This window comes from Hyposmocoma kahamanoa, unplaced genomic scaffold, assembly GCF_003589595.1.
Source record: "Hyposmocoma kahamanoa isolate Upper Pololo Valley unplaced genomic scaffold, ASM358959v1 80, whole genome shotgun sequence".
Classification (NCBI taxonomy): domain Eukaryota; kingdom Metazoa; phylum Arthropoda; class Insecta; order Lepidoptera; family Cosmopterigidae; genus Hyposmocoma; species Hyposmocoma kahamanoa.
This window is the reverse complement of record NW_020654051.1, coordinates 227,294-252,553: the sequence shown is the minus strand read 5'-3', so window position 1 is coordinate 252,553 and position 25,260 is coordinate 227,294. Positions and strand designations below refer to the sequence as shown.

At 35.5% G+C, this 25,260-nt stretch overlaps 1 protein-coding gene across 1 annotated transcript in view; it reads left to right on the top strand.

The window, feature by feature from the left end:
• The first annotated feature begins 8,202 nt into the window (after window positions 1–8,202).
• LOC113233910 (vacuolar protein sorting-associated protein 18 homolog) overlaps window positions 8,203–25,260 on the top strand; it is a 31,778-nt gene continuing 14,720 nt past the window's right edge. The window contains exons 1-2 of the mRNA XM_026469142.1: window positions 8,203–8,601; window positions 21,570–21,901. Of these exons, the coding sequence (XP_026324927.1) occupies window positions 8,343–8,601; window positions 21,570–21,901 (591 nt within the window). The 5' untranslated portion in view covers window positions 8,203–8,342. The remainder of the gene's footprint in view (window positions 8,602–21,569; window positions 21,902–25,260) is intronic.

Genomic DNA, 25,260 nt, shown 5'->3' with positions numbered 1-25,260 from the left:
CGATCCACAACAAAATCATTTCATCATCATTTACATATTAATGATTTACAAATAAATTAAAAATTTTAATTTATTTAAATGAAAAATACATAAAATAAAAGACGAAGAAAATGGCGAGTGCGGCAACCGTACTGCCAATATTCAATGAAAAAGTAAATTTCAGTAACTGGAAATTTCGTCTGAGATTAATACTAGAAGAAAAGCAAGTAAGTTATGTATTGGTAGAGAAAAAAAGTGAAACTTCGCCCAACTACGAAAGGGACGATGCGAGTGCTCGATCCATAATAGTCCAATGCTTATTAGACTATTATAAAGACATTGTAAAAAATGGCGAAATAGCAAAGAAAATGCTGAAAAACCTTGAGGTAATTTTTGAAAGGAAGAGCGCATATAATAGATTTTATTTATAAAAGAAACCTATAACCCTGAAGTGGGAAAACAACGAGTCGCTTCAAGAGCATCTGATGAAAGTCAAAGCCTTAATAAATGATTTGGAGCGATTGACGTGAAAGTAGACGAAGAAGACCAAATTTGTTATTTATTGTCGTCTATGCTGAAGACATACAACCCAATTATAACTGCAATAGAAACGATGGCAACAGATACGAAGTTAAATTATGAATTTGTAAAGTCAAGACCGTTAGACGCAGAAACAAAAATGAAAAACGATAATGACAAAACAGAGATCAAAGAACAATTGAAGAATGGGTTTTTCAATTGTTATTCTTGCAGGAAAGCAGGACATAAGTCATTCCAGTGCAGGGCTCAAGGCCTAGGACGAGGCCAAGGACAAAGGAGAGAATCGGAGCGAGGTCGAGGAATGCAAAAAGGGCGTGATATTATATGAGGAAGAGGATTTAGAGGAGGACAAGGACATATGGACGAAACTGAGGTTTCACTAGCCGTCACCAGCGAGCGTCTACAGTGGAAGTACAAGAAATACAGGAATCGCAAATTGGGTATGTTGTAAGCGAGATACGGCAAACGTGAGCGACACTGGAGGTATAGAATTAATAGTTGACTCTGGATGTACAGAAAATTTTGTTAATGAGGAATACGAAAGGTATATGTCAGATATTATATATTTGGACCACAACATGTAAATATATGTGGCAAACGGCCAATGGCCAAACTACAAACAAAAGGGGTAAGCTTAAAATGAAATACCAAAATATAACTATTGACATTGACACTTTAACTGTCAAAAATATGACATAAAATCGTCACGCAAAACGACGGAGCCATAGATACAAAAGTTGAAGTTGTTTATTATTAGTGAAAAAGGTAGTTGATGCAGGGTTTAAAGTAAATTTTACTAAATATGATGTACGAATATTTAATAGAAATTGCTATTTAAGCGGTGTATGTCATAATAAGTTGTATAGAATAAAAGCTGAGTTACGTAGAGTTGAAATGTGCAATGTGAGTAACGATAATATACATGACTTATGGCATAAAAGGTTAGGGCATTTAAATAGGAAGGGTCTTAACATAATGAGATAAAATTTGCACCCCGTGCATGGAATGTAAAAATACACGAAATCCATACACGACAGTGCCAAAGCCGAGAACGAGTATGATCGCCGAGATGCTGCATAACATAGCAGGGCCAGTAAAACAGCCAGGTCCAAATGGTGCGAAATATTTTATGACTATTATCGACGATTTTTCACATTTCTGTGTTGTTTATCCATCAAAGTGTAAGTCAGATGCGACTGAGAATTTGATTAATTATATTCTGAGAAAGGAAACAGATTCAGGAAATAAGGTTAAGAGTATAAGATGCGACAATGGAGGCGAATACACTGCGAACAAATTACGAGAGTTTTGTGACAGAAAAGGGATAAGGATAGAGTATACCGTGCCCTACACCCCTCAGCAAAATGGCGTTGCTGGGAGGATGAATCGCACACTGTGCAATAGAACTAGAACTTTATTAGTGGAGACTAAGTTACCTAAACATTTGTGGTGCGAAACCATTCAATGTGCAGCGTATCAATTGAATAGATGTCCTATGTGGGCTATAAAATTGAAGACCCCGAGTGAATATAAAACATTATAAGAAAAAAGATTTATCTAGACTAAGAATATTTGGTTCAAAAGCTTGGGCCACAATAATACCGAAACAAGACAAATTTGACAAGAGGCTAAGGAAGTGGGAATGGTAGAATATATATAACACTGTGGTATACAGACTTTGGGACCCAGAAAATGATAAAATAATAATATTACGAGATGTGTGATTTGATGAAGGTTACAATACGAAGAAAAAAGTAAAAATGTAGAAACAAAGTATATATTACAGGAGAAGACGCAAGTGAATAAGCAAGAAGAATCTGTCAGTACAAATGGAAAAGAAACTGACACATTAAAAATGACAAAATCGGGAAGAAAATTAAAACCTCCGACATTACTGGAAGATTATGAGCATAATATGGTTTCATGTCTATGTGGTGTTGCATCAAACTTTCGAAGAAGCTATTGAAAACACAGTATGGAAAGATACAATAAACAAAGAACTTAATGCACTAAAAGAAATTGAAGCATGGGAAAAAGCAGAACTACCCGAAGGAAAAAAGGCAATTGAAACGAAATGGATATTTAAGCAAAAGGAAGATGGTACAAAGAAAGCTAAACTGGTTGTAAGAGGGTTCCAACAAAAGAAAGACGATGTTTTAGATAACATGTATGCACGCGTTGCAAGAGAAACTACAATAAGAATGATACTATCAAAAGCAGTAAGAGAAGACCTAAAGATTCTGCAATTGGACATACCAGCTGCATTTTTAATTTTTTTTTTTTAATTTTAATTTTATTTATATTTTTATATTATATTTTATTATATTTTAATTGTAATTTTAATTTTATTATTTTAATTTATTTAAAATTTTAAATTCCAAATGGAAAACTGAAATCGAATGTATACATTAAAATACCGCAAGGACTGGAAATAGAACATGTAAATGTCAAAGTCAAAGTCAAAGATTATTTATTCCATAGGTAAAATAAATTTACACTTGAAAACGTCACATTTAAGCTACTGCTCGTTCACTACGCTGACCTCCCTAAGAACGAGCAAGAAACTCTAGGGATTGCTCTTTTCAAATAAACTTAAATGCTATGGAATACACTTTGAATCAAATTTGTGTGGATTCTGGAGCCATGTCGTCTTTCCATAAATCTTTATTTAACACGTAGTCTTCAATTTTGTAATATGATATTTCGATCAAAATATTTTTAATGTAAGTAGTTTTTAAACTTAGGAAATGATAAACTTAATATATGCTCCGGAATCTTATTGTAAAAACGTATACAGTTCCCCATAAAAGAGTTGTTTACCTTTGTTAAACGAAATCGTGGTTCCATGAGTTTGGACTTAGCTCTAAGATTAATATTATGGATGTCTTCTTTCTTATTGAAATTATGTATATTTTTACGGGCATATAAAATATTTGAGTAAATGTAATGTGATGCCACAGTCATGATACCAGTCTCCTTAAACTTTTCTATGAGAGAAACCCGAGAGCCTAGACGGTACACAGAACGAATCGCTCGTTTTTGCAATACAAATATGGTTTGAATATGTGCCGCTTTACCCCACATGAGAATCCCGTAGGACATTATACTATGGAAGTAACTAAAGTAAACTAGTCTAGCAGTACTAACATCGGTAAGCTCACGTATTCTGCGGACTGCGTTTGCAGCGGAGCTTAATCTGCTGGCCAGAGACGATATATGTGGACGATATATATTGTTAGCATTAAACCAATAAACTTCCTTAGAGAGGGTATCATTAATATGGTCATAGTTAACGTCATGTCTGTCTGTTTTAAAAATCAAGGATGTGTCATCAGCAAACAACACTATTTCGTATTAAAATAAAGTTTTAAAACTTAATAGAGCGCTTTATGGGTTGGTCGAATCTCCTAAATGCTGGAACGAAATAATAGACGACTTCGCGAAGATAAATGATTTTGAACGCGCAGATTATGACTATTGCTTGTACTACACAGAAGATTGCTGGATGTTAATATGTGTCGATGATATAATATTTATTGGAAATTATGAAAAGATAAGGACAAAGCTGAAAAAGAGGTTTAGGATACATAGGATACATAGTTTAGGATACATATCCAAAGAATTAGGATACATGAAGAAATTTTTAGGAATGAAAATAAAAAGAAATTAAAATACCCTAGTGGCAAAACAAACTAAAATGGTGGAAAGGATATTAGAAAAATTTAAAATGCCTCAATATAAAGGAATCAAAACACCTATGGAAAGGAACTATAATATACTTATAAATAATGATGATACAAGTAGACTGGATGTGCCTTACAGAGAATTAATAGGTAGTCTAATGTGTCTGACGGTAAGTACAAGACCGGACTTGACTTTTGTAGTATCATATCGCAGTAGATTTTTAGATAAGTCAAATGAGGAATTGTGGAAAGCTGGGAAGAGAGTTATTCGATATTTAAAGGAAACGAAGGAAAAAGGACTCATTTTCACAAAGACACTTGATTCAAACCTATATGGGTTTTCTGATGCCGACTGGCAGGAAATAAAAATGATAGAAAAAGTGTAAGTGGTGGCAAAATTTTACAATTAGAAAATCCTATCGCTTGGTTTTCCAAGAAACAGCAATGTGTTGCATTATCATCCGCTGAGTCGGAATATATTGCGGCGGCGTCTGTGGCTCAGGAACATTATTTAGTGTAAATGATTATCACTAATATCAGGTTTCTTGCCACGGTATGACTTCTTTTTATTTTCCCGATATTTCGGAGTGACCATGGAGCGTGCAACCGTTCCGAAATATCGGGAAAATAAAAAGAAGTCATACCGTGGCAAGAAACCTGATATTTGTGATAATCATTTAGTGAATAACCACGAAAGTCTTAAAATCTATATTATTTAGTGTGCAAGGAAAATGATATGCTTATTGTAGATAATTTAGGAGCTACATCTATGGCAAACAATTATGAAAACTCTAAACGAACAGAACACATTAACATAAGAGTACATTTTTAAAGGATTTAGTAGCGAGTAATGTTATAAACATTGAATACATTACATCTGCAGAAAATTTGGCTGATATTTGGCTATACTTTCATAAACAGGTTTATGTGTTAATTTTATATGTTGTTGAGTAAATGACAAATGTTGTACCAATTTAACATGTTATCATTTAGGAGGAGAGTAACATGAACAGTATAAGTCGTGAAAGTAACAAAAGATTTGTATGTTGTGTAATAATTGTTTGATTTAGTTTTTTAATATGTAACAAATGAGAAATGTATTTTAAAATAATTGTTGTTGTTTTTATACTGAAGTGTACTGTTTTGCAAAATCACGCAAGTTTTTTTGTGTAGGTATTATAGTTGCTGAAGTTCGAAATTGCGCTTTTGTAGCAAATTAAACAAATGTTAAGTTTTAATTTGAGGAGGAGTGTTTTTATGCGCACGCACTCACATCATATCATTGATGTGCAGCAGAAAGACAGTTGCAGATAATATGGATCCCTACGACTAAGTCCAGAGACCGTTGTCTCTGGGCTTAGTCTTCTATTATTCCTTAGGTATCTATCGCCATATGTTCGGAAGAGTAGCCTTCTAAGACCACTCGAATCGAACGTTCGCTCAAGAAATCCGAGATCCAATTGCAAAGGTCAGTAAGAAGCCCATAAAAGAGAAGCTTACTTAAATGGCTTGCGTGCCAGACCCTGTCAAAGGCTTTAAAAATGTCCAAAGACACTGCAAATGCTTCATCTTGCTTTTCTATAGTCAAATAATGCGCTAAGAAAGTTGAAACGAAACTTACGTACCAATCTCTGCGTGCTGAGCTGTGGAGCCAGGTACTTCTAGCAATACTTCCATGTAACCTAAAGTTGGTAAGTACCAAATATATGTTACAAAAAAACTTTTTTCAGTCAACTTTTCTAATTAATGTAAATAATTAGTAAATGATAACAATACTAGTCATAATCATAATTTAAAAAAATAGGTAAACAAGCGATCGAGAACGATTATGTATCGCTTGGTGAAGCGAGTGGCGGGGTCACTGCTCTCGCACGGTGCATACAATTTAGGGGCAATTTTGCAAAACTATACCAGATATAATTAGCCAGGATATTCAACAGAATATTTTTAGATGATTTAGCATTATTTTTATTATTAATTTCTTAAATATGGCGAGAGTGCAAATCAACATACTTTCATTTTTTTACACACTCATAGCCCCGCACTTGGGAACATACACATAGACAACCAGAAATTACACCCAAAGTCATGAGAAAAACTGTAGGCCATACAAATATTCTTCCGGCACGGGAATCGAACCCGGGACCTCTACGCGGCAGTCCGTTGGTAACCGTTCGGCTACGTAGGCAGTTACTACTGTATATACTCTATAATATAATCAAAATGCTATTTTTTTTAAACTAAACACTATAACGCAATTTTCAATCCGTGAAAACTAAGATCGAGGAGGTTAAGACACTCAACTTATTAGACAACAGAAAAGAAAGATTACACGTAAAACTAAACACTTTATTGTACCACGAAGTAAATTACAAATTTTCAGAAACAACTTAAATATTTGTGTACAAAGGTGAGCTTATCCCATAAACAGTTTTCTTCCAAGCAACCTTTGAAAATCTGAAAGTTGGTTTTTGAGGTGGCACTAAAAATAGATAAATAAAGAAATGGAATGTACTATACTCAATAAATACACACATAAATTTATTATATCAAATGTACATACGAATACATATACATTACGTAATGTTGATACATTCGCAAGACACAGCGACTGGCATCTCCGGCACTAGCCCGGAGAGCTAGTAGAGGATAAGCTAGATATCCTCAGGTCCTTCCAGCCGCTTAGGTTATTGGTAACTGGAGAGACGTCGTTTTTCGGCGTCGGGAAGTGAGCGTGGCTTACAGCTCCGCCACCAATGAAGAAATTGGGTAGTGGACTCAGAGTCTTCGACGGCTTGGCTGTGGCAACTTGAGCGTGCCTATAGCTCCGGTACCTATCTCGAAAATAGGGAGGGTACTGTACGTGCATCCGGGACGGCTCACCCGAGGCACTAGCCTGTCGAAGAACCGGATGAAGTCAAGTGACAGAGGTCTGTGACAACCCTGCACACTGGCTGATCTGGGGTCAGAACCTGAACTTATAAGGTTCCTGTGCGTGCACAGGTTATAGTGCCCTTCTTGTATGCCCTAAGGGTAGGTAGGGAGGGTCACTAAAATGAAAACTAACGTTGAAAGATATGGGAGCTTGGCCAGATATAACAGTGGAGGATACGGAGCCTAAGTTGTATGTAAAGTTTGCAGCACTACACCCTTTTTATTTTCAAGAAAGACTCTTGGGCGGTCTCAATCCGAGTTTTTATCTCCTGGTCCAAATCCCATGCTTCATTAACCCAAGCGCCGTGATACTTGTACTGCCGAACGCGCTCGACATATTTACCAGCCACTGATATAGTTGGAACACAGTCAAGATTTCGGGAAATCACCACGAATTTACTTTTTGAGTCCTCCCTCCCTCTATCCTTCGTCCTACTTCCTTTAAATGCCTTTTGGCCCTATCCTCTCACCCAAAATGTATCATATTTTTTTAAAATTCATCCATATAAATAAAATTAAACTGTAAATATTATTCATGCAACATTGCAACAACATGTAACACTATATTTAACATATATACATGTTTCGTTGTTCTTAGGTTTTCGCGATTGTTATACATAGGAATGAAACTATTTTTCCGGATTTAAATCGCGTATATTTGTTTTTTCAAACAAACCGACGTTTCAGGCCCTTTACAGGTCGCATGGTCACATGACCAACAAATATACGCGATTTAAATCCGGAAAAATAGTTTCATTCCTATAGGTATATATACATGTTTCTAACGACTTGTGTTGTCTAATTTGTGCCGTCTCTTTTGTTCTAGAATTCAATTTGTGCAAAAATATCTTCGATTCTCCCTCTGAGTCACCGGACAAAATTCTAACGCACTCTCCATAACGTATAAAACGAACTGGCAGAATTGAGACGTAGTAGCCTCACAAGCCATTCATTTAAAAAAAAATTTTAAAAAGTTACGAATGAATATTACTCTTTTCCTGTCTAAAAAATTCTAATTCCTTGAATCAAGTTGAATTGTTTATTTATTAATAAACCATAGTGTTAAACCGTCGCATGCAGTGCATAGTGTTAAACCATTTTGCATTAAAACGACAACGAAGTGTTTACATCTGCTGCCTAAGTAAATAAGGAGTACGACAGCGTTTATAGATAGTTACTCCTTCGTCGTCCTTTGTCACGATAAATATGACTTCGATTTTCGATCAATATGAGCAGGCTTCGCAGGTGTCTCAGCGCGCGAAGCCTGCTACCGAGCCCATGACGTCTTCTGGATACATCAACATGCAGTTCGAAGACAATACGCCAATGTTTTCCAAGCAGAAAATGAATTTTAATCCTTCGGATTCCATCACCCACGTCGCAGTCGCCAGCGACTATTTGGTGCTAGCTATGGCCAACGGAAAGCTTTTTCGGTTAGATCTGAAGATGCCTGATCACCATGAAGGTTTGTAAACCTAGAAACATTACTTCATTGTACCAAAATTGATTTTTTATACAGCATTGTGAAATGTATTTACCATTCTGTAAGCAGTGTAATTGTAACATCTTGTTGTTGAACCATATTTAAAGAACAATGCCGAAGTTCCGTACAGTCCTGGACCAGCTAAAAAAGTTGTCAACCATCAATTGCAGATATTGACCGATTGTATTGGGTGAGATTCTTAATATATAACAACAAATGACATATTTTTATTCGATATAACGCTCAACAGATATAATTAATTTATGGTTTACAGACTTTTGACATATTCTTGCGTGATATAAAGGTCACTGGGTATAATAGACAATTGATATAACAACTTTCAATCTAATATACCAATGGCATAATGTTCATTTTATAGAAACACTTCAGATATAACATTCACTGAGTATAATGTTGAATGTGTATGTGAGAAAAAATAATTACTATAATTCCAGTGGTGTTTAGGTGCAATGGTGAATAAACTGAATTTGTTTGCATTTGCTAGTTGGTTGGACCTCTTCCTGTGGGTTTAGCTTAGGTTAGTATATGACAAAGCTGCCAGAATCGAATTTGTTTGCACTTGCTAGTTGGTTCGACTTTCTCCTGTGGGTTTAGGTTAGGTTAGTATATGACAAAGCTGCCAGAATCGAATTTGTTTGCATTTGCTAGTTGGTTCGACCTCCTCCTGTGGGTTTGGGTTAGGTTAGTATATGCAATTAAATATTCTGCTTAAAGTTTTAATAAATATATTTTGTAACACAAAAAGCACTTAAAGCTATACAAAAACAATTTTATATTTATTGAGTTCTTAGGTTTTCGCGATTGTTACACATAGGAAATGAAACTATTTTTCCGGATTTAAATCGCGTATATTTGTTTTTTCAAACAAAACTATGTTTCGGGCCCTTTACAGGTCCCATGGACACGGTTGACGAGACCAAAACGTTGGTTTGTTTGAAAAAACAAATATACGCGATTTAAATCCGGAAAAATAGTTTCATTTCCTAATTTTATATTTTGCGATTGTACATTTAATTGAATAAAAAAATTCTTTTTGTAAAAAAAAAGAATTTTTTTTACAATTCAATGCTTCAAAGCTTCAACTATTTGTAAAACGAAATATTGTGTTACATTATTTAATGAATTATACTGGTAGTACTTATACCATTTTGTTTATTATGTCACTTAATCTTTATATCTAATGTTTGTCATACTGAAGGTTCATTATATACATTGAAATTATGCTTTTTGTTGTTATACCTTTTGTTGATTATATACAGTGAGTGATTATATCCTTACAAATTATATCAAATGTTATTATACCAAAAAATAGATTATTTGTTGTTATGTCTTCCATTACACATCCACCCTTCGTACGTAAAGTATTGTATGTCGAAATTGCCAAGTTTACAGGGCACAGTGTGCTATTTTATTTTAGTTGAGACATCCTCATTTTTCATTTTACATTTTACATTTTTAAGTTACGTTAGTTAAATTTAGAATCAAGTGAAATAAATTAAATTGTAGTAATTATTTTTATTGTATTATATTTTTATATTATATTTTTCTTATTATATTATTCTGAGTGTTCGATCTTTGTATTAATAATTATAACAAACTAGTGGAGTCATTTCACAAAAAATAATTGAATGTCAATTCAATAAAAATTTTAAATTGAAGTTTAAAATTAAAAAAATTACAATTTTGAATTGAGTAATTATGTCAAAAATAGTTTAAAACAATATATGTTACATAATATTGGTATATTTTGTTATAATATTCACGTTCGTGCATTACTTTGTGTGAATAAAGATAAATTATCCTGGAAAATTTTTCCTCATTATCGGATTACAGTATGATTTCGTCTGTTGCTAGCGTGATATCAGCAGCTTCAATACAAATGTCTTCTGATGGGTAATGATGATAGCGAACATTTTCCGTGGTCACTCTTAGAAAGCGAAGTATTTTATCAGGTAGAGATTTTTTATGTTTGTCACAAACATTTTATACTATAACAAGATTTTACTCCATTGTTTACATTTCTCTAAAACTGATACAAAGGGCGCACTATAAGTTTCCGGAACTGGCCACTTACATAAACAATATTTAAAAAGTAATTATAACATTTGAAAATGGAACTCTTTGGCTGTAGAATACAGTTTGTTTCATCTGACTGTCACTTGTTTTTACAATGTGGCGTCATTTTAGAAATTGGTTGTCTACATCACCATGGATTTAACTCGTGAACATTTTCGTAGTATGATTTTCTACGACTTTGCTGTGAACAACAAAAACGTCGATGCTGTGTGCCATATGGTCAAAACAGACAGGCTTGTGACATACCATGAGTCAAATACAATCAAATACTACACAAACATTTGAGTGTGAAAAAGAAGTGTTCTCGGTGGATCCCACACAATTTGACTGAGCCTCAAAAAACGGATCGCGTCACTTGCTGCAATGCCATGCTTACCAGATTCAACGAAGGGGCGTCAAATTTGGTGTGTGTGGGAAATAGTAACAGGTGACGAAACATGGATTTATAGTTACGAACCCAAAACAAAGCAGCAATCGAGCGTATGGGTCTTTCGAGATGAGCCGAAACCAACCAAAGTGGCGCGCGTGCAAAGTGCCTCTAAGCGGATGATTGCTTCTTTTTTTAATAAAACTGGACTCGTGGCTACTGTTGCTTTGGAAAATCGTTGTACCGTGAATAGTTCTTGGTATACGACCATTTGTTTGCCGGAAGTTATTGACAAACTCCGTAAAAATAACCGTAAACGCAAGATGATTCTTGCACCACGATAATGACAGTTCTCACACGGCCAGACAGATAAATGAATTGTTGAAGGCGAACAACGTTGGGGTCGTTTTCAGATAACCTCCAAAAATGTGTCCCTTTCAATAACTTTTATGTTATTACATGAATGCTAAGCATTATTTATTTAATATGATAGCTTGCTTACTTAATCTGTGTTACACATAAAAAGACTACTTTACTACGTCACAGTAATAAATAAAAATTGAAAAAGTGAGCATGTTCTCATTCATGGGATCCGGTTCCAAGTCGCCCTAATTTTTAGAAAAAAAGAAAAACCTAAACACTCGTGGAAATCGCAATATTCCCATCGAGGATAAAATCTAATAACTTTTACGTCGAATACATACCGTAACTTTCCAATTTATTATAAACAAACATGTTTTCTTGGGAATACAAAATGTCTTTCAATTTTTCTTATCATTATAATAATTATAATAATAATAATAATTTTATTCTCAGACAACGTGATCCATAATATTTGTTAATAAAAAGTACTTAAGCTAGTGTTAGTTTAAACATAAAAATAAAAATAAAGACAATACTAATAATAATTAAATAATAATTTGTTTAATAGGCGGGAGGATAACTGCCCAGCCAATGTTAGAGCAGTAAATAGCTAGCAGTGTGCAAACGCATCCACCGCCACAACATGGGGGACTCCCACCTATCTGTCAATGTGTTGAGGATGCTGTTTGTGCTGCCACGCATGCGACCGAGTAGCGACGCACTTCGCTTTCGTATGATAGCGTAAAAATCGTCTACACGTTTATCAGCGAACATGGTTGATGCGCTACAGAAATGTGGCAGTCGGAACAGCATCCTGAACGCATTGTTATACTGAACGCGCAGTGCACCGTATGTCCGCTGCTGTCATTTAACTAAAAGCCTCCTAATAACAAAAGTTAATACCGCATCACCTTCTCCCATCGCACACGTGTGAAGGGGCTCCTGTCGGATTGGAATGTACACAGTGAAGTAACCTGTGCATCTCCGTTTTAGCAAAAAATTGACTTAAATACCAATTCAGCGCTAGTGACTAAATCGTTCTCATTCATGTAAAGCAATCTATCTAAATAAGTATTAAGTAATATCGAGTTCTTTGGTTATTATATATATTAAGTAATAGTTTTATAAACTTTATTGTACATCAATCAGACAAAGGAACTTTAAAGTCCATGCACTTTTATAACGGTCCAGCATATTTTACACACTTGACAATTAAAAATGTATCCAAATATCATTATTGTCGCCCTCATTCTTGTCTACTTTTAAGTCAAATAGTTACTTTAAGCCAAACATTTGCTTGAAATATAACAATTAGATGGTGATAGTGGTGGCGATGACGGTGGTGACGATGGTGATGGTGACGATGATGATGGTGGTGATGATGACGATGATTGTGATTATGATGTGAATGGTAATGATGCTGATGATAATGGTGATCATGATGATGATGTTGATTGTGGTGATGATGATATATTGATGTACAACAAAGTTTATATGACATTAACAAAATACTTCTTTAGATTTATTTATTAATTACATATAGATAGATAGATGGTCTTACACGGATGAGAAGGATTTTGATACAAGAAGTTATATTAAAATATTTGTTACATGTTAAATGATGTTAAATGTTCTTTTTTGAACTATAAAATTTGTGTTTAATAATAATTTCTCATTACTGTGCCGTCTTTCTCATTATGTTAGAAATCTATACCAGAAATCATAAAAACGACTAAAAATTAAGAATAATTTTAATGAAATAAAAATCGGTTACAAAATCTAATATTCAAATATGAAAAGCACGGGACGTTATACAAATCAACGAGAAGTAAACGCGTCGAGAGCACACTAATAAACGTCCAGCGCGTCCAAAGGTCTCAGGCCAAGTCAAGTAGCTGCCCGGCGCGCCGCCTGAGCAGGTTTCCTCCACCCGGCCAGTCAGCCGATCACGCCATGCTACGTCACAATCAGGTGACGCTTGTCCCCGCCCCCTCCGGGCTAGGTGTTTCTAACATATGTTTATGAGAAAATCATTCGTGTTACTGCAATCTCATTCGTGTGACCTAAAATATCGTATTTTGTTGTATTCAACTGAAATATTTCTGTGATTTTATAATTATTGACATTGCTTGAGCTTATTTGTACGTTTAAGACCTTAAAACCAAAAGAAAAAGGGTGCCATTGAAATCCGGAAAGTGAAATTCACCCGTTGACCTATGTGCCATCACGCGTACAGTGCCGACCTGTGACTTTTATTTATTTCCAAAAATTAAGAACCAATTACGCGGTCAACGATTTTCATCACCTGAACAGGCTGTCGAATAGTATGAAAAATATGTTTCAGAGATTGTCACGGAGGACTGGCATAACTGTTTTCAAAATTGGTTCATTCGTATGAAAAAGTGCATTAACGTTAAAGGAGAATATTTTGAGAATATTTTGACAATAAATTCATTTCTGACCATTTATATTATTTTTTTCTTATTCATTCCGGAAACTTATAGTGCGCCTCACGTAGATATAGCCAGGAGAGTTTTATTAAGAGCTTTGTTTGAATATTTTCTTTCTAAAAAAACATAAAACGAGGATGTCGGCAACTACGGCAAAATAACACACTGCCGGGGACAAGCAGGTATATTTATCTCGCTCGCACCTTTAGATTATTTTACAGTTATCTTTATCTATCTAAGGGTGCATTGGCTGGGGTTGAAAATAGTTAAAAGCTTTATAACGTTTATTTTCCTTCAATTTTATACTTGACTTCGTAAGTTCGTCAAAATCCGGTAGCCGATACAAAAGCGCATTCCTTGTTAGGAAGGTACAATGTGAATCCATTTTTCCGACCTCTGATCAAGGGTCATATACTGCTCACCCCAGAAATAGACAAGCACTCAGGTTCTACACCCAAATTTAGGGTAAAAAATATTTGCTATTAAATACTTGCTAAGTTTTGTTTAAATTTAACGATGTTGTTATAAAATGCTTCTATTTACCTAATTTCCTTATTCATATTCATTTAAAAACATCACAAATCACGGCTATTTGAAAGTTATACTCTACTGTTTTAAATCAGATCAGATCTACAAGTTTTTGGACTGCCAATGTCCGAAAAATGTCCTCTGTAATATATTGTGCCACTTTAGAATTGGAGGGTAGGGTCACCTCCGCTGTATCACCAGTCCTCTCGAAGAAAATAAAATTAAGAAGTGAGTAAAGTAAGATATGAATATATGTATTATAATATTGCGCTTTGCAGACAGGATAAATGTTCAGTGACAACCCTAACACAAAACTTCTGAACTCAATATTTCTGAACTCTTCTGTTTGTCGCATTTGGTTTTTTTGTGGTAGTACTTATTACTGTAATTAACATATCCGCGTTGAAAAGAAATGCTAATAATGTAGAAATTTTTCACGAAATCATAGAAAAATTTAATTGTGGTCTATGAAAGTTTCATAGTTTTTGGATTTATTGGTGCTTTTAGTAGTTTTCTATGATAACATGAAATGTTTAAAGAAAAATCATTTACAGGAAAGGAAATAATCAGATTTTATGGTCTCTATGGATTTTTCTCGATTTTTAAAGTTTCTCTAAAACAATGATAGACACAGCCTGGACAGCTTTATTAGGAACTTTGTTTGAATATTATCTTTCTAAAAAACACATAAAAACGAGGATGTCCTCATTTAAGGTAAAATAACACACTGTGCAGGGGAGTGTTTTAAAGTTCTCTGTTTCATTCAGCAAAGCTCGTTACTGACGTAGAGTGATCATCTAATAAATCATCATAGATAATCTAACCGATATCTAGCATTTTATAATACTCTACGTGAGTAATGAGCTTTTCCGAATAAAATTGAGAAATGCTAAAGTCTTTAAAAGGCTCCCCTGTAAACTTGGCAATTTCGACATACGATATTTTACGTAGGATATGGGATTTCATTTGTATTTCTATATAGTGTCTAATTATACTGGAGTTATTAATTATATTTTCACTCTCATTCACACTCAACATGATTTCTCCAATGTTGAGACATTTTCTCCTTGCATGTTTTCTGACAACTTTTAGTTTGAGAGTCAAGTTCAATAAATACTTATTAAATAAATAAAAAATAAAAATAATTTATTGCAGACCATATACAGTTCATTTTGTTAGTACACGTACAAGCTATCTATTCTATTGGGTTCACAATTATTGTAATTTTCGTTCATGAATCATCTTAACATTGAAGAAACCATGACAATGTAATAGTGGCTTAAAATAAAATGTCAAAATATAAATCATGATACATTAAAAAAGAAATAATTACAGTACCTTCCATGTTTTTGGGTGTTTTTTAACAGTTTTTATTTTATTTTTTATTTATTTAGGAAAACATATTGTTATACAAATCTTACAAAAAATATATTAACTTATTAACAAACCAGGTTCTTCTATCAAATAAGTACAAGTGTTACAAAAATTGATGTTTGTATAATAGACGTCTACCTAAAATGAAAAGAATTGGTGAGACTTATCAGAAAATAAATAAAACAATATGTTGTAGCCAGGAATTAAACCAGCTGTCACAGAGGTTTTAGTTTATTAATAAAGTTAAATCTGTTTTTCTCCAAATTACTTCAAAGTTTTATGAATAAAGCCTTATATTATGTTCTATTCCATTTTCAAGGATCTGGATTCTCTTGAATAATTCTGCCAATGTCTAGTTAGTCATGGGAGTTACGCTTTTTATCTCGTGGGGAAAGGTATAAAGTGGTCCTGTGCTGGGTTCCAGGCCACTCTGACATCGAGGGAAAGGAGGCAGCAGTCGAACTGGCAAAAGCTGGTGCTTAATAGGGATAGCATACAGCATACATGTCTCCCGAGAAGTATGAAGTGGTTACAGAGCAAGGTTCTTGAGCATTCAAAAGCCCTGATTGATGCCTACAGTGCCAAACACTGTGGAGAAGCTCTGTCCTTGGACAGGAATGGCATCAGAATGCTCACTAGAGTCTTAACAGGACGCTGTGTCTTCAACAAGGACATATCAAATATTCGGCGAAGAGAGAATAGAGAGTGTAGATTCTGCCACGAGGCGGATGAAACTCCTACTCATCTTCTCACCCAATGTTACCCCCTGATGGGCGTACGAAGCTCCATACTGGGAAGGCACATGCCACAACCAGAGGACATAAAATTTGTCAGAACCAGGAAAGTCCTTCAGTTCTTCAATGCTGTCGGCCTTGACTCCGAACTGCAATTAGTGGTGATCGCAATAAATCAACTGATGGTCGCAGTGATTAGGTGCTACATATGCCTATTCTATTCTATTCGCACTGTTGCCTCGCATCGTTGAACTAAAAGATAGGTAATAATAAGCTTCGTGTCTCTGACTCTGCAAAGCAGACAGTTCCCACTGAACCAAACAACAGGTTAAACTATTAGGATTGTGCAAAAGGAATTAGTTTCTATTGATTAGTGTCACAAATTAATTCTTAACAGTTCATGAACTACAGCAGCCTATGGAGTGACTTTTAATGATGTGCAGTAGAAACGCGCAAAACGGTGCCTCGAAAAGTAATGGAATAACGCATTATATTCCTGTAAAATTAATATTATTTATCACCCCCAACATCACACAGGGTAAAAGCGAAATATGTTAATGTAAGGCTCCAGGCTTGTTTTGATACTTTAGTAATAATATTGCTGCGATCGATACACGTAAACTAGAGCAGATAGATATTAATCAGAGTAGAGGAACTATTACAATATTTAAATAACGCAAACATAGCAATATACGTCGTTTTTTTTAAATAGGTCAATGTGGGGAAATCCGAAACCGTCGAAGATACAAAGAAACTGTCTTAAGAACCATTAAGTCTTTTTTTGTGAAAACAATTTTAGCATAGTCATTATTGTGCGGTAATCCGAAAGTGTGCGTAATTAGGGTAGTGACTAAAGATCGCCTTACGACAGTGATTAGTGTAATACATGCCAACAAGTAGTACGGACAACCTACTGGATTTCACGGACTGCCTCGGTGCGGTGAGTGCTATTGTTGATGAATACGACACAGAATCTGTCTACATAGGTACTGGGCGATTTCAACCTCCATCCGAATAAACTCTTTTACACTGAATTTATTAACCACTGTAATGAACTAGATTGGTGTTGTACCGATGTGCAGAAGCTCGGTGCCGATTCCGATACCTACATAAGCGAAGCCCATCAATGTAGACGATGGTTGGATCATTGTCTTACACCGTAATCTGTAGTGTTATCAGTGTGTACCTATACGTCAATTACGATGTTACGTGGTCCGACCGTTTCCCTTTCATGCTAAAGTGCGATTTAAATTTACTACTCGACTAGTATTGCAAATCAGCACATAGTATGGGGGAGCGAGCCCGTTATAGTGAGGAATGCCATAAAGGGTTGTGACGTATTGACTTTCTTTTGGAGTTTAGATACTGCGCTGATAGGTACTGCAGTGAAACTAGGCATAGCCATGTGATTGACAGGTTGTATAAAAACATAGTGTCTGTCCTCTGCGATGCTGCAACTATCAGTAGTGAAAGTAGAAAGAGAGAGAGTAGGAAAAGTAGAGCGCAAGCCGAAAAATCAAGTAGTAGGGTGGAACAGGCACATCAAATGCTCTCGTAGTGTGGCCAGGCAGAAGTTATAAGTAATGGACGCTTCAGGGTAGACCTGAACTAAACATGGCATTCTATTTGATGAGATGCATGAAACTCGAACGATCTTCAAATCGTCAAATCCCGCCGAAATGGTGTAGAGCTCATCAGAGTCGACTCAAAACGAACATAATAACTTCTCAACATTTCAAAAAGGATTTTTGATCGTTCTGGAAGTCTACCAATAATATGAAGCTCCGGTCTGGCTGCCCTGCGGGGGATGACGGCAAAAATGGCTTGAAAGATATTGCCAACCTCTTTAAAGAACATATTCTTGAAAAGTCACATTTAGGACCATCGCGGGGGGGGATGAACGATGTTGAGACCAACAGTAAGCAGGTTGAACCTGGGTACACTGGTAAGGGTGTGGCCAAGATTATCAGGTTAATTTCTCGAGGTAAATCCCCAGGGCATGATGGTGTCAGCATTGAGCATCTAAGATGTACGCAGGTCCTCATATCTACCTAGACCTAGAAGGTTGGCAATGTTCTATACTTTGTGTGTTAGACATTGTTACTTGCCCGAGGATTTCATTGAAAACCATTGTAATACCTGTAGTAAAAAATAAAACTGGTAATTTCTGACTCCAGTAACTGTAGACCAATTTCGCTCGCGTCTATTATAACGAAAGTGTTTGATAGTATGCTTAACGCACACTTAAACAAATACGTGTATCTAGATCAATGAATGGGATCACATCTGAGGTACCCTTTTTCCAACAAAAAATAATCATCAAAATCGGTTCACAAATACCGGGAGTTATCGCGTAAAACATAGACACAAAAATACAGTTTAATTGAGAACCTCCTCCTTTTTTTGAAGTCGGATAAAAATGAATTTAATATTTTATTAAACATCTTCTGCAGTCCCGATTTGATGATGAAATCATAGTTATAAGAAAGGGAAGTCTATTAGCATTTAAAAAAATTTAGTCAATTTTGTTAAGTTTGTATGAAAAATATTTTATGATATTTGACCAACTTCGGCTGTCCCGATTTTTTCATCCCATACAATGAAAAAAAAATTTGATCAGTTTTATTCATTTTTATGTACAACTCACGCTTAACCAAATTGCTTTCACAAAGAATGACTTAATAATTCCTGATTACGGTTCAGAACCGGAAAATCCCGGTCCCGAAAGTACCGGGAATTACCGGTTCTTTTATTGCAATGAGAGAACCGGGAATTCAAAATTGCTTCCCGGTTCTTTCGGTACTTTCGGGAATCACCGTCGATAGTGTAATATGGTTTTAATTACGCGCCAAAGGCCCGTTGATACTTTTGCCGCGGTCGAAACTGAACGATGATAAATGCGGGCGGGGCGGGGAGTAAAAAAATGCTACGGAGATGTTAAGGTGGTTTTTCACTGCCGAGGCGAGACGAGAATAGAAATGTTGCCTGCCAAAAATCCACCAAAAATTGCCATTAATAGCTCGCGCTGTGGATAGTGAGTGACAACCACAGACATATTCTAGATATATGTCTGTGGTGACAACTCAGTGCTATTCAGTTCATTTAGCGATTAATACGTGGCTGCAGTACCATGTCCCGTAAATTATTATTATTATTACATTTATTAACGGAAGAAGAATCAGATGAATGGTCTTTTTTAAAATCTCATATTGTGCGTACAGTTGTGTGCAATGAACATTGACTTACAAATAAATGGACGACGGGTCTGATACAAAAACCATGAAAAAAATGTCCCAAGTCAACTTATTTAAACGTAGTGACATGTAAAGGAATATGAAAAAGCTAAAATGTTGAATTTAAATTGTAATGTCATCGCAGTACTGTCTAATTTTGCTTGCTTCGCTGTCAGTCGAACAAACGAAGACTAAAGCGTGAATGACGCTCTGTATGCGATTTTAACGCCCTATAAGTTCGGACACTTTTTAGCGCGGACCCGACGTCTATATAATTGTAAGTCAATGGCAATGAGATATAAACCTTGACGCATTTCGGAATATATGTAAATATTAGACTCTCAAAAATAGAACATTATCGAAATAATATTTGTTTACATAATCTATTATCGATACCAAGTACTCAGTAGCCGAGTTTTGTTCGAAAATGTAATTGCAATAATTTATATTTAATTAATAAAAAAAGGCAATTGCAACAATTTATCACTATAACACTGTAAATTGAGCTCACTTGCGCTCCATCACAAAGACAATTAATTAGACATACATACCGATCAGTTGTGATTATCAACAAAAAAATTTGAGGGTAGTTTAACCGATTAGAACTGGCGCTAGTATGTTTACATTATATTGCAAGTACTATATGTATTCACATGTGTGAAAACGGTATAATTATGACTAAAATTTAACAAATTCCGTAGTTTTAAAAGTGGTTATATACAGACGGCAGCACCTCAAGGTACACATTGACGGATATTGTTCCTTTGCACTCGAGGCGATATTCGATAGCTTGATGTGCCATTGACGGTACAAAATAATATTCGCACAGTTTTGGTGTTACATAATTTTTGGAAGTTTCTATGTGATGCTCCATTTCGTATAAGTACGAATATAACAAACAAAATTACCGGCACCGACATTATAACTAAAGAAACATTTTTAAAGTATTACACATTATGACACATAATATTATATACCTAATTAATATTATAATATTGTTAGTAATGTAACTATAAAGATATAAAAAGAAATAAATATTAACATGCATCAATAAAATCTAATGTTGAGTCGGGTGATGTTATGAGTGATCACGTTACACTTTCGCGTGATATCACAGTTGTAGTATTACTTGTTTTAGATATTTCCACACTTCTACTGTGCTGTATTAGATACTTTTGATCAGACATGGACCTATGTAGGTAAAAGCCAGCTGTAGGTAAATAAGGTTTTACTACCTAAACATAAGATTTAATGTACTTATTTGAAAACATTTTACATGGTTTCACTATCACACATGTCAACTGCTTACAAATGTTAATGCTATAGTTTTAAACAGTAAATAATAGCCATTGTAACAACAGGCTACACAGCTGGTCCAGTAGGTATTACCTTGATAATAGCAGCTATTTTAAACATCTGTTGCTGTATGTATGTTTGAGTCAGTTTTAATTGTTTCGCAGCACTTCCAGTCCTGTGATACAACTCTCAAGAATGGCGTTAAGTTGAATTGAGACACAAGCGCAATGCTCATTTGGGACACATACGATCTTGAATTACTTAATGATGTTTTGTGATTGAGTTTTTGCTGGTGCTTTCTATGACTTCCGTTAGTTATGGGATCTCAGAATGATTGGGCTATAAACTGCTCATGCCCGCAAAACCAGTTTGCTTTAATCCAAGTCTTCTTTTTTATTGTTATCATTACAATGTCTTATAAACCTATAATTGTTTAATTTTCTTTACCATTTGACAGTAATTAGCTTTTGTGGTATTCAATTCTTTGAAGTTATTACCTTACTTTCAGAGCTTCACTACACAAAATTTGTACAACAGAACTCAAAACTGACTGGCATATTCTTAGACCCACTTGGCTACCATCTCCTCCTAGCCTTCGCTGCTAGGAACAAAGACGGGAACCCTGAACTCATTTATTTGCACCGTAAGAGCTCTAAGCTGAAGTCGGTAACCAAATCACGGAACTATGAAGTAACTGAAGTTGGTTGGAATTACGAGAACCTCTCGGAGATGGCCACTGGCCCCATTTTGCTTGGCACTTCGCAAGGTCACATTCTGGAGACGGAACTGGAAGCTGACAGCGATAAATCTTTCACAGCCAGTCAACAATATTGGAGACAGGTGAAGCTTGCATTTTGACTTTCTGAATTAAAATATGTTTGAATTTCTGTTTAATTTCTATTAAACATAAATTTTAATATGTAATATAATTAAAATTAAACAATTTTATTTTGAATATTTGGTGATTTTGGTTTGTTGCTTGAAACTTAAGATTTAAATCAATTATGTACCTTTCCAGGAAAGACCGCTCTTGAATGCTTTAAACTATGTAAAATAATTTTGTATGGAACCCGCTTTTATGCGTGTCTGAGTCGAACCATCATTACCATTAAATGATATCGATGCCTTGATAAGATTCTCACCTTTATTCTTGTTATAAATCTAGGTACAGGATTATTTTTAAAATACCAACAACTTCCCAGGACCATATTACTAACATCATAAACGACAACTTTTGTTCCACGACTTTTAATAACTCATCGTTTTTACTTTCATACAAAAATCAAAATATTTAAATGGATAGCTCTCTAAATAACTAACACTCTGTGTTGACCAATTGACCTTCAAGGTCAAGGCATCACCAAAAACAAGCGTTAGAGATACGTAAATTAATAGCGGAGATGAGAGGATAATAATATAATTTTTAGTAGCAGTAGGGCTCCTTGTGAAATAGTTCGTCCACGAAAGTACTGCCACCTTACAGGCACATGAGACTTGTCACCTTGTGGTGTAACGTTCGGTACTTCTAATCATTAAAATACAACTACCAAAGCAATCAAAAAGTTTTTGTGCCAGCCAGTCGCTACTATGAGTGCAGTGCGCGAGGGTGTTTTAATTATCTCTGCTGTTCTAAGAGAAGAATTAATGAAAAGAAAACGTAAAAAAAGATGTTGGGTCAAAAAATGGATATCGAGAAGAAACACTTTTGGAGCATCTAATACTTTGGCTATCTTTGGCATCTAAGGCTTTGCATTCACTTGGAATTTTCGTACGTGGGTCGGAGCTTTGGACGGCAAACACATACTGATTAAATGTCCTCCAGGAACAGGATCAGAATTTTTCAATTATAGAAATACATTCGGTATTCTTCGTTTTTGGATGTGTTGATTACGACTACTGCTTTATATATGTAAATATCGGAGCGAAGGGAAGAAACTCCGATGGTGGTATATTCAATGAAAGTACATTAAAAAAAGCTATCGAAAAAAATACACTGGACTTGCCTAGCGTTTGTTTTTGTTGGAGATGAAGCTTTCCCTCTAAAAACCTACCTAATGAAACCATACCCTCGACGAAATAATCTATCAAAAGAGCAAAAAATTTATAATTATAGACTATGCAGATGCAGGAGAATTGTCGAAAACGCATTTGGTATTTTAGTATCACGATTTAGGATTTTTGAAAGGCCAATAGGATTAGCGCCCGAAAAAATAGACGTCATTGTAAAAACGACGCGTATCTTGCATAGTTGGTGGAGAAAAACATCGCCGAACTCATACACTATTCCAGGGTTTTTAGAAGAAGAAACAGGAGCTGGCATACGACCAGGTACATGGAGAGAAAACTATAGAAGTGGCGCCTTTGAAGATCTGAATTCGCAAAATTACGGAAACTTTACCAGAAAAGCAATTTCAATTCGTGAACAGTATTGCGATTATTTTAATAATCGCGGAGCTGTACCGTGGCAAGAAAATGCAATATTTTTGTAATATCTAAACATTTTGTAGAAATAAAAAAATAAACAAAATTTGACTTTTTATCACTGTCTAATTAGATACAAAAAAGTGTTTACTAAATACTCACCAAATTTGAGAACGTAGTGCGAAATTGTGAAGACTTTCTCAAAAAACTGTCTAAGGAACTGTACCAGGGTAATTTACGCACATACACGTTTTCAGCCCCAGCTCTAGTCCCCAAAGATGAACTGACTTTTTTTTCTTGTAAATATTGGCCCCTAATATTTTGAACCGACTTAAAAAAAGGAGGAGGTTCTCAATTCGACTGTATGCAATTTTTTCTTTTTTTTTTGTATGTATGTTACGCGATAACTCCGGTATTTGTGAACCGATTTTCATGATTCTTTTTTTGTTGGAAAGGGGGTACTTCCATAGTGGTCCCATTTCATTTTGAAGGAAATCATCCACCTCTAAGGGCTGTTCACGCATGAAGATTCATTTTTATAAATCATGCAATCATGACACCTCCGCCGTCCAACTTAGAATATTTACCTTCCCTAGGTTTATTTTTCATAAGTCTATCTTTAGAAACACATACAAGATCCCTTCGATAAACCACATATCTATCGTCAACAAATTCACCACACTCTACACCAGAATTCAGCCATGTTTCCGTGAAGACAATGACATCGTAATTACACTGAGCGATATTTTTGTACACCTCGTTTGTCTTAGTCCTGATTCCACGTACATTCTGATAGTATATGTTAATCACTTTATATATACATACACCATAACATTTATGTGCGAAAGGTACAAAGGTTTATGTCATTAGTTTTAGACTGTCGTGGTTTTTAATCAGAAGATGTTGACATCGCTCATCTTTGCGGACAAACACTTTGCCGTTACGCACCCAAACAAATTTGTACTCTACTTCTTTGGCCCGTTTACGCGTTGCAGCGTGTAGTTGTTTGCTTGTGGGAGTTAAATGCTCAGATACGAAAACAGCCGAACGAGAACCTCCGATTCCAAGGTGATGTGAGCTTAATTTATCATCCGGGGTTTTCTTATTAAAGTTTACAACACTTGCCAGTACAGAGTCTCTTAAACGAGGGCTTCGTAGTTTCACTATAGCAGCCCTTGGCCGGTTATCATCTTTGTTGAATTTTGCAACTCGGACCGCGTGTAAGATGTCCGTGTCGATAAGTGGATTCCCTGTGATCTTCTCAAGTTGCAAAACAATGTTGGGCAGATTTTCATGCCTGTTCTCTGGAATTCCATTGACTTCTATGTTGCATTCACGGAGATTCTGCTCAATGAGGTTCATCCTACTCGTAAGGTCCCGCACCGACGTCTGTAGTTGCGTATTTTCGGTTTGTAATTTGCTCAGTTGTGTGTTTTTCTCTTCCAGGCTACTCTTCATTTCTTCAAACTGTTTGTTGAAAAATGACATAGATTCGTTAAAACCCGCTATTTGTTGGTTGATGCAACTCAGTTCTTTGCTTATAAGGTCTTTGATTTTCTTGTCCAGGATGCTGTTCATTTCCTGATGCAAAATAGTTCTGAGCGTCTCCTCTGTTATGTAGTTTGCGCAATCAGAAGGAGGCCGCTGCCTGGCTCTAATAGTCACATACGACGGCTCATCGTGGGTCTGATCGTCTCTCGCAGGTATATGTGTACCGACATCAGTATGCGCCGCCGCACGAGCAGGTGTGTTAGTGTTGTCAGTTTTAGGTAATTTAC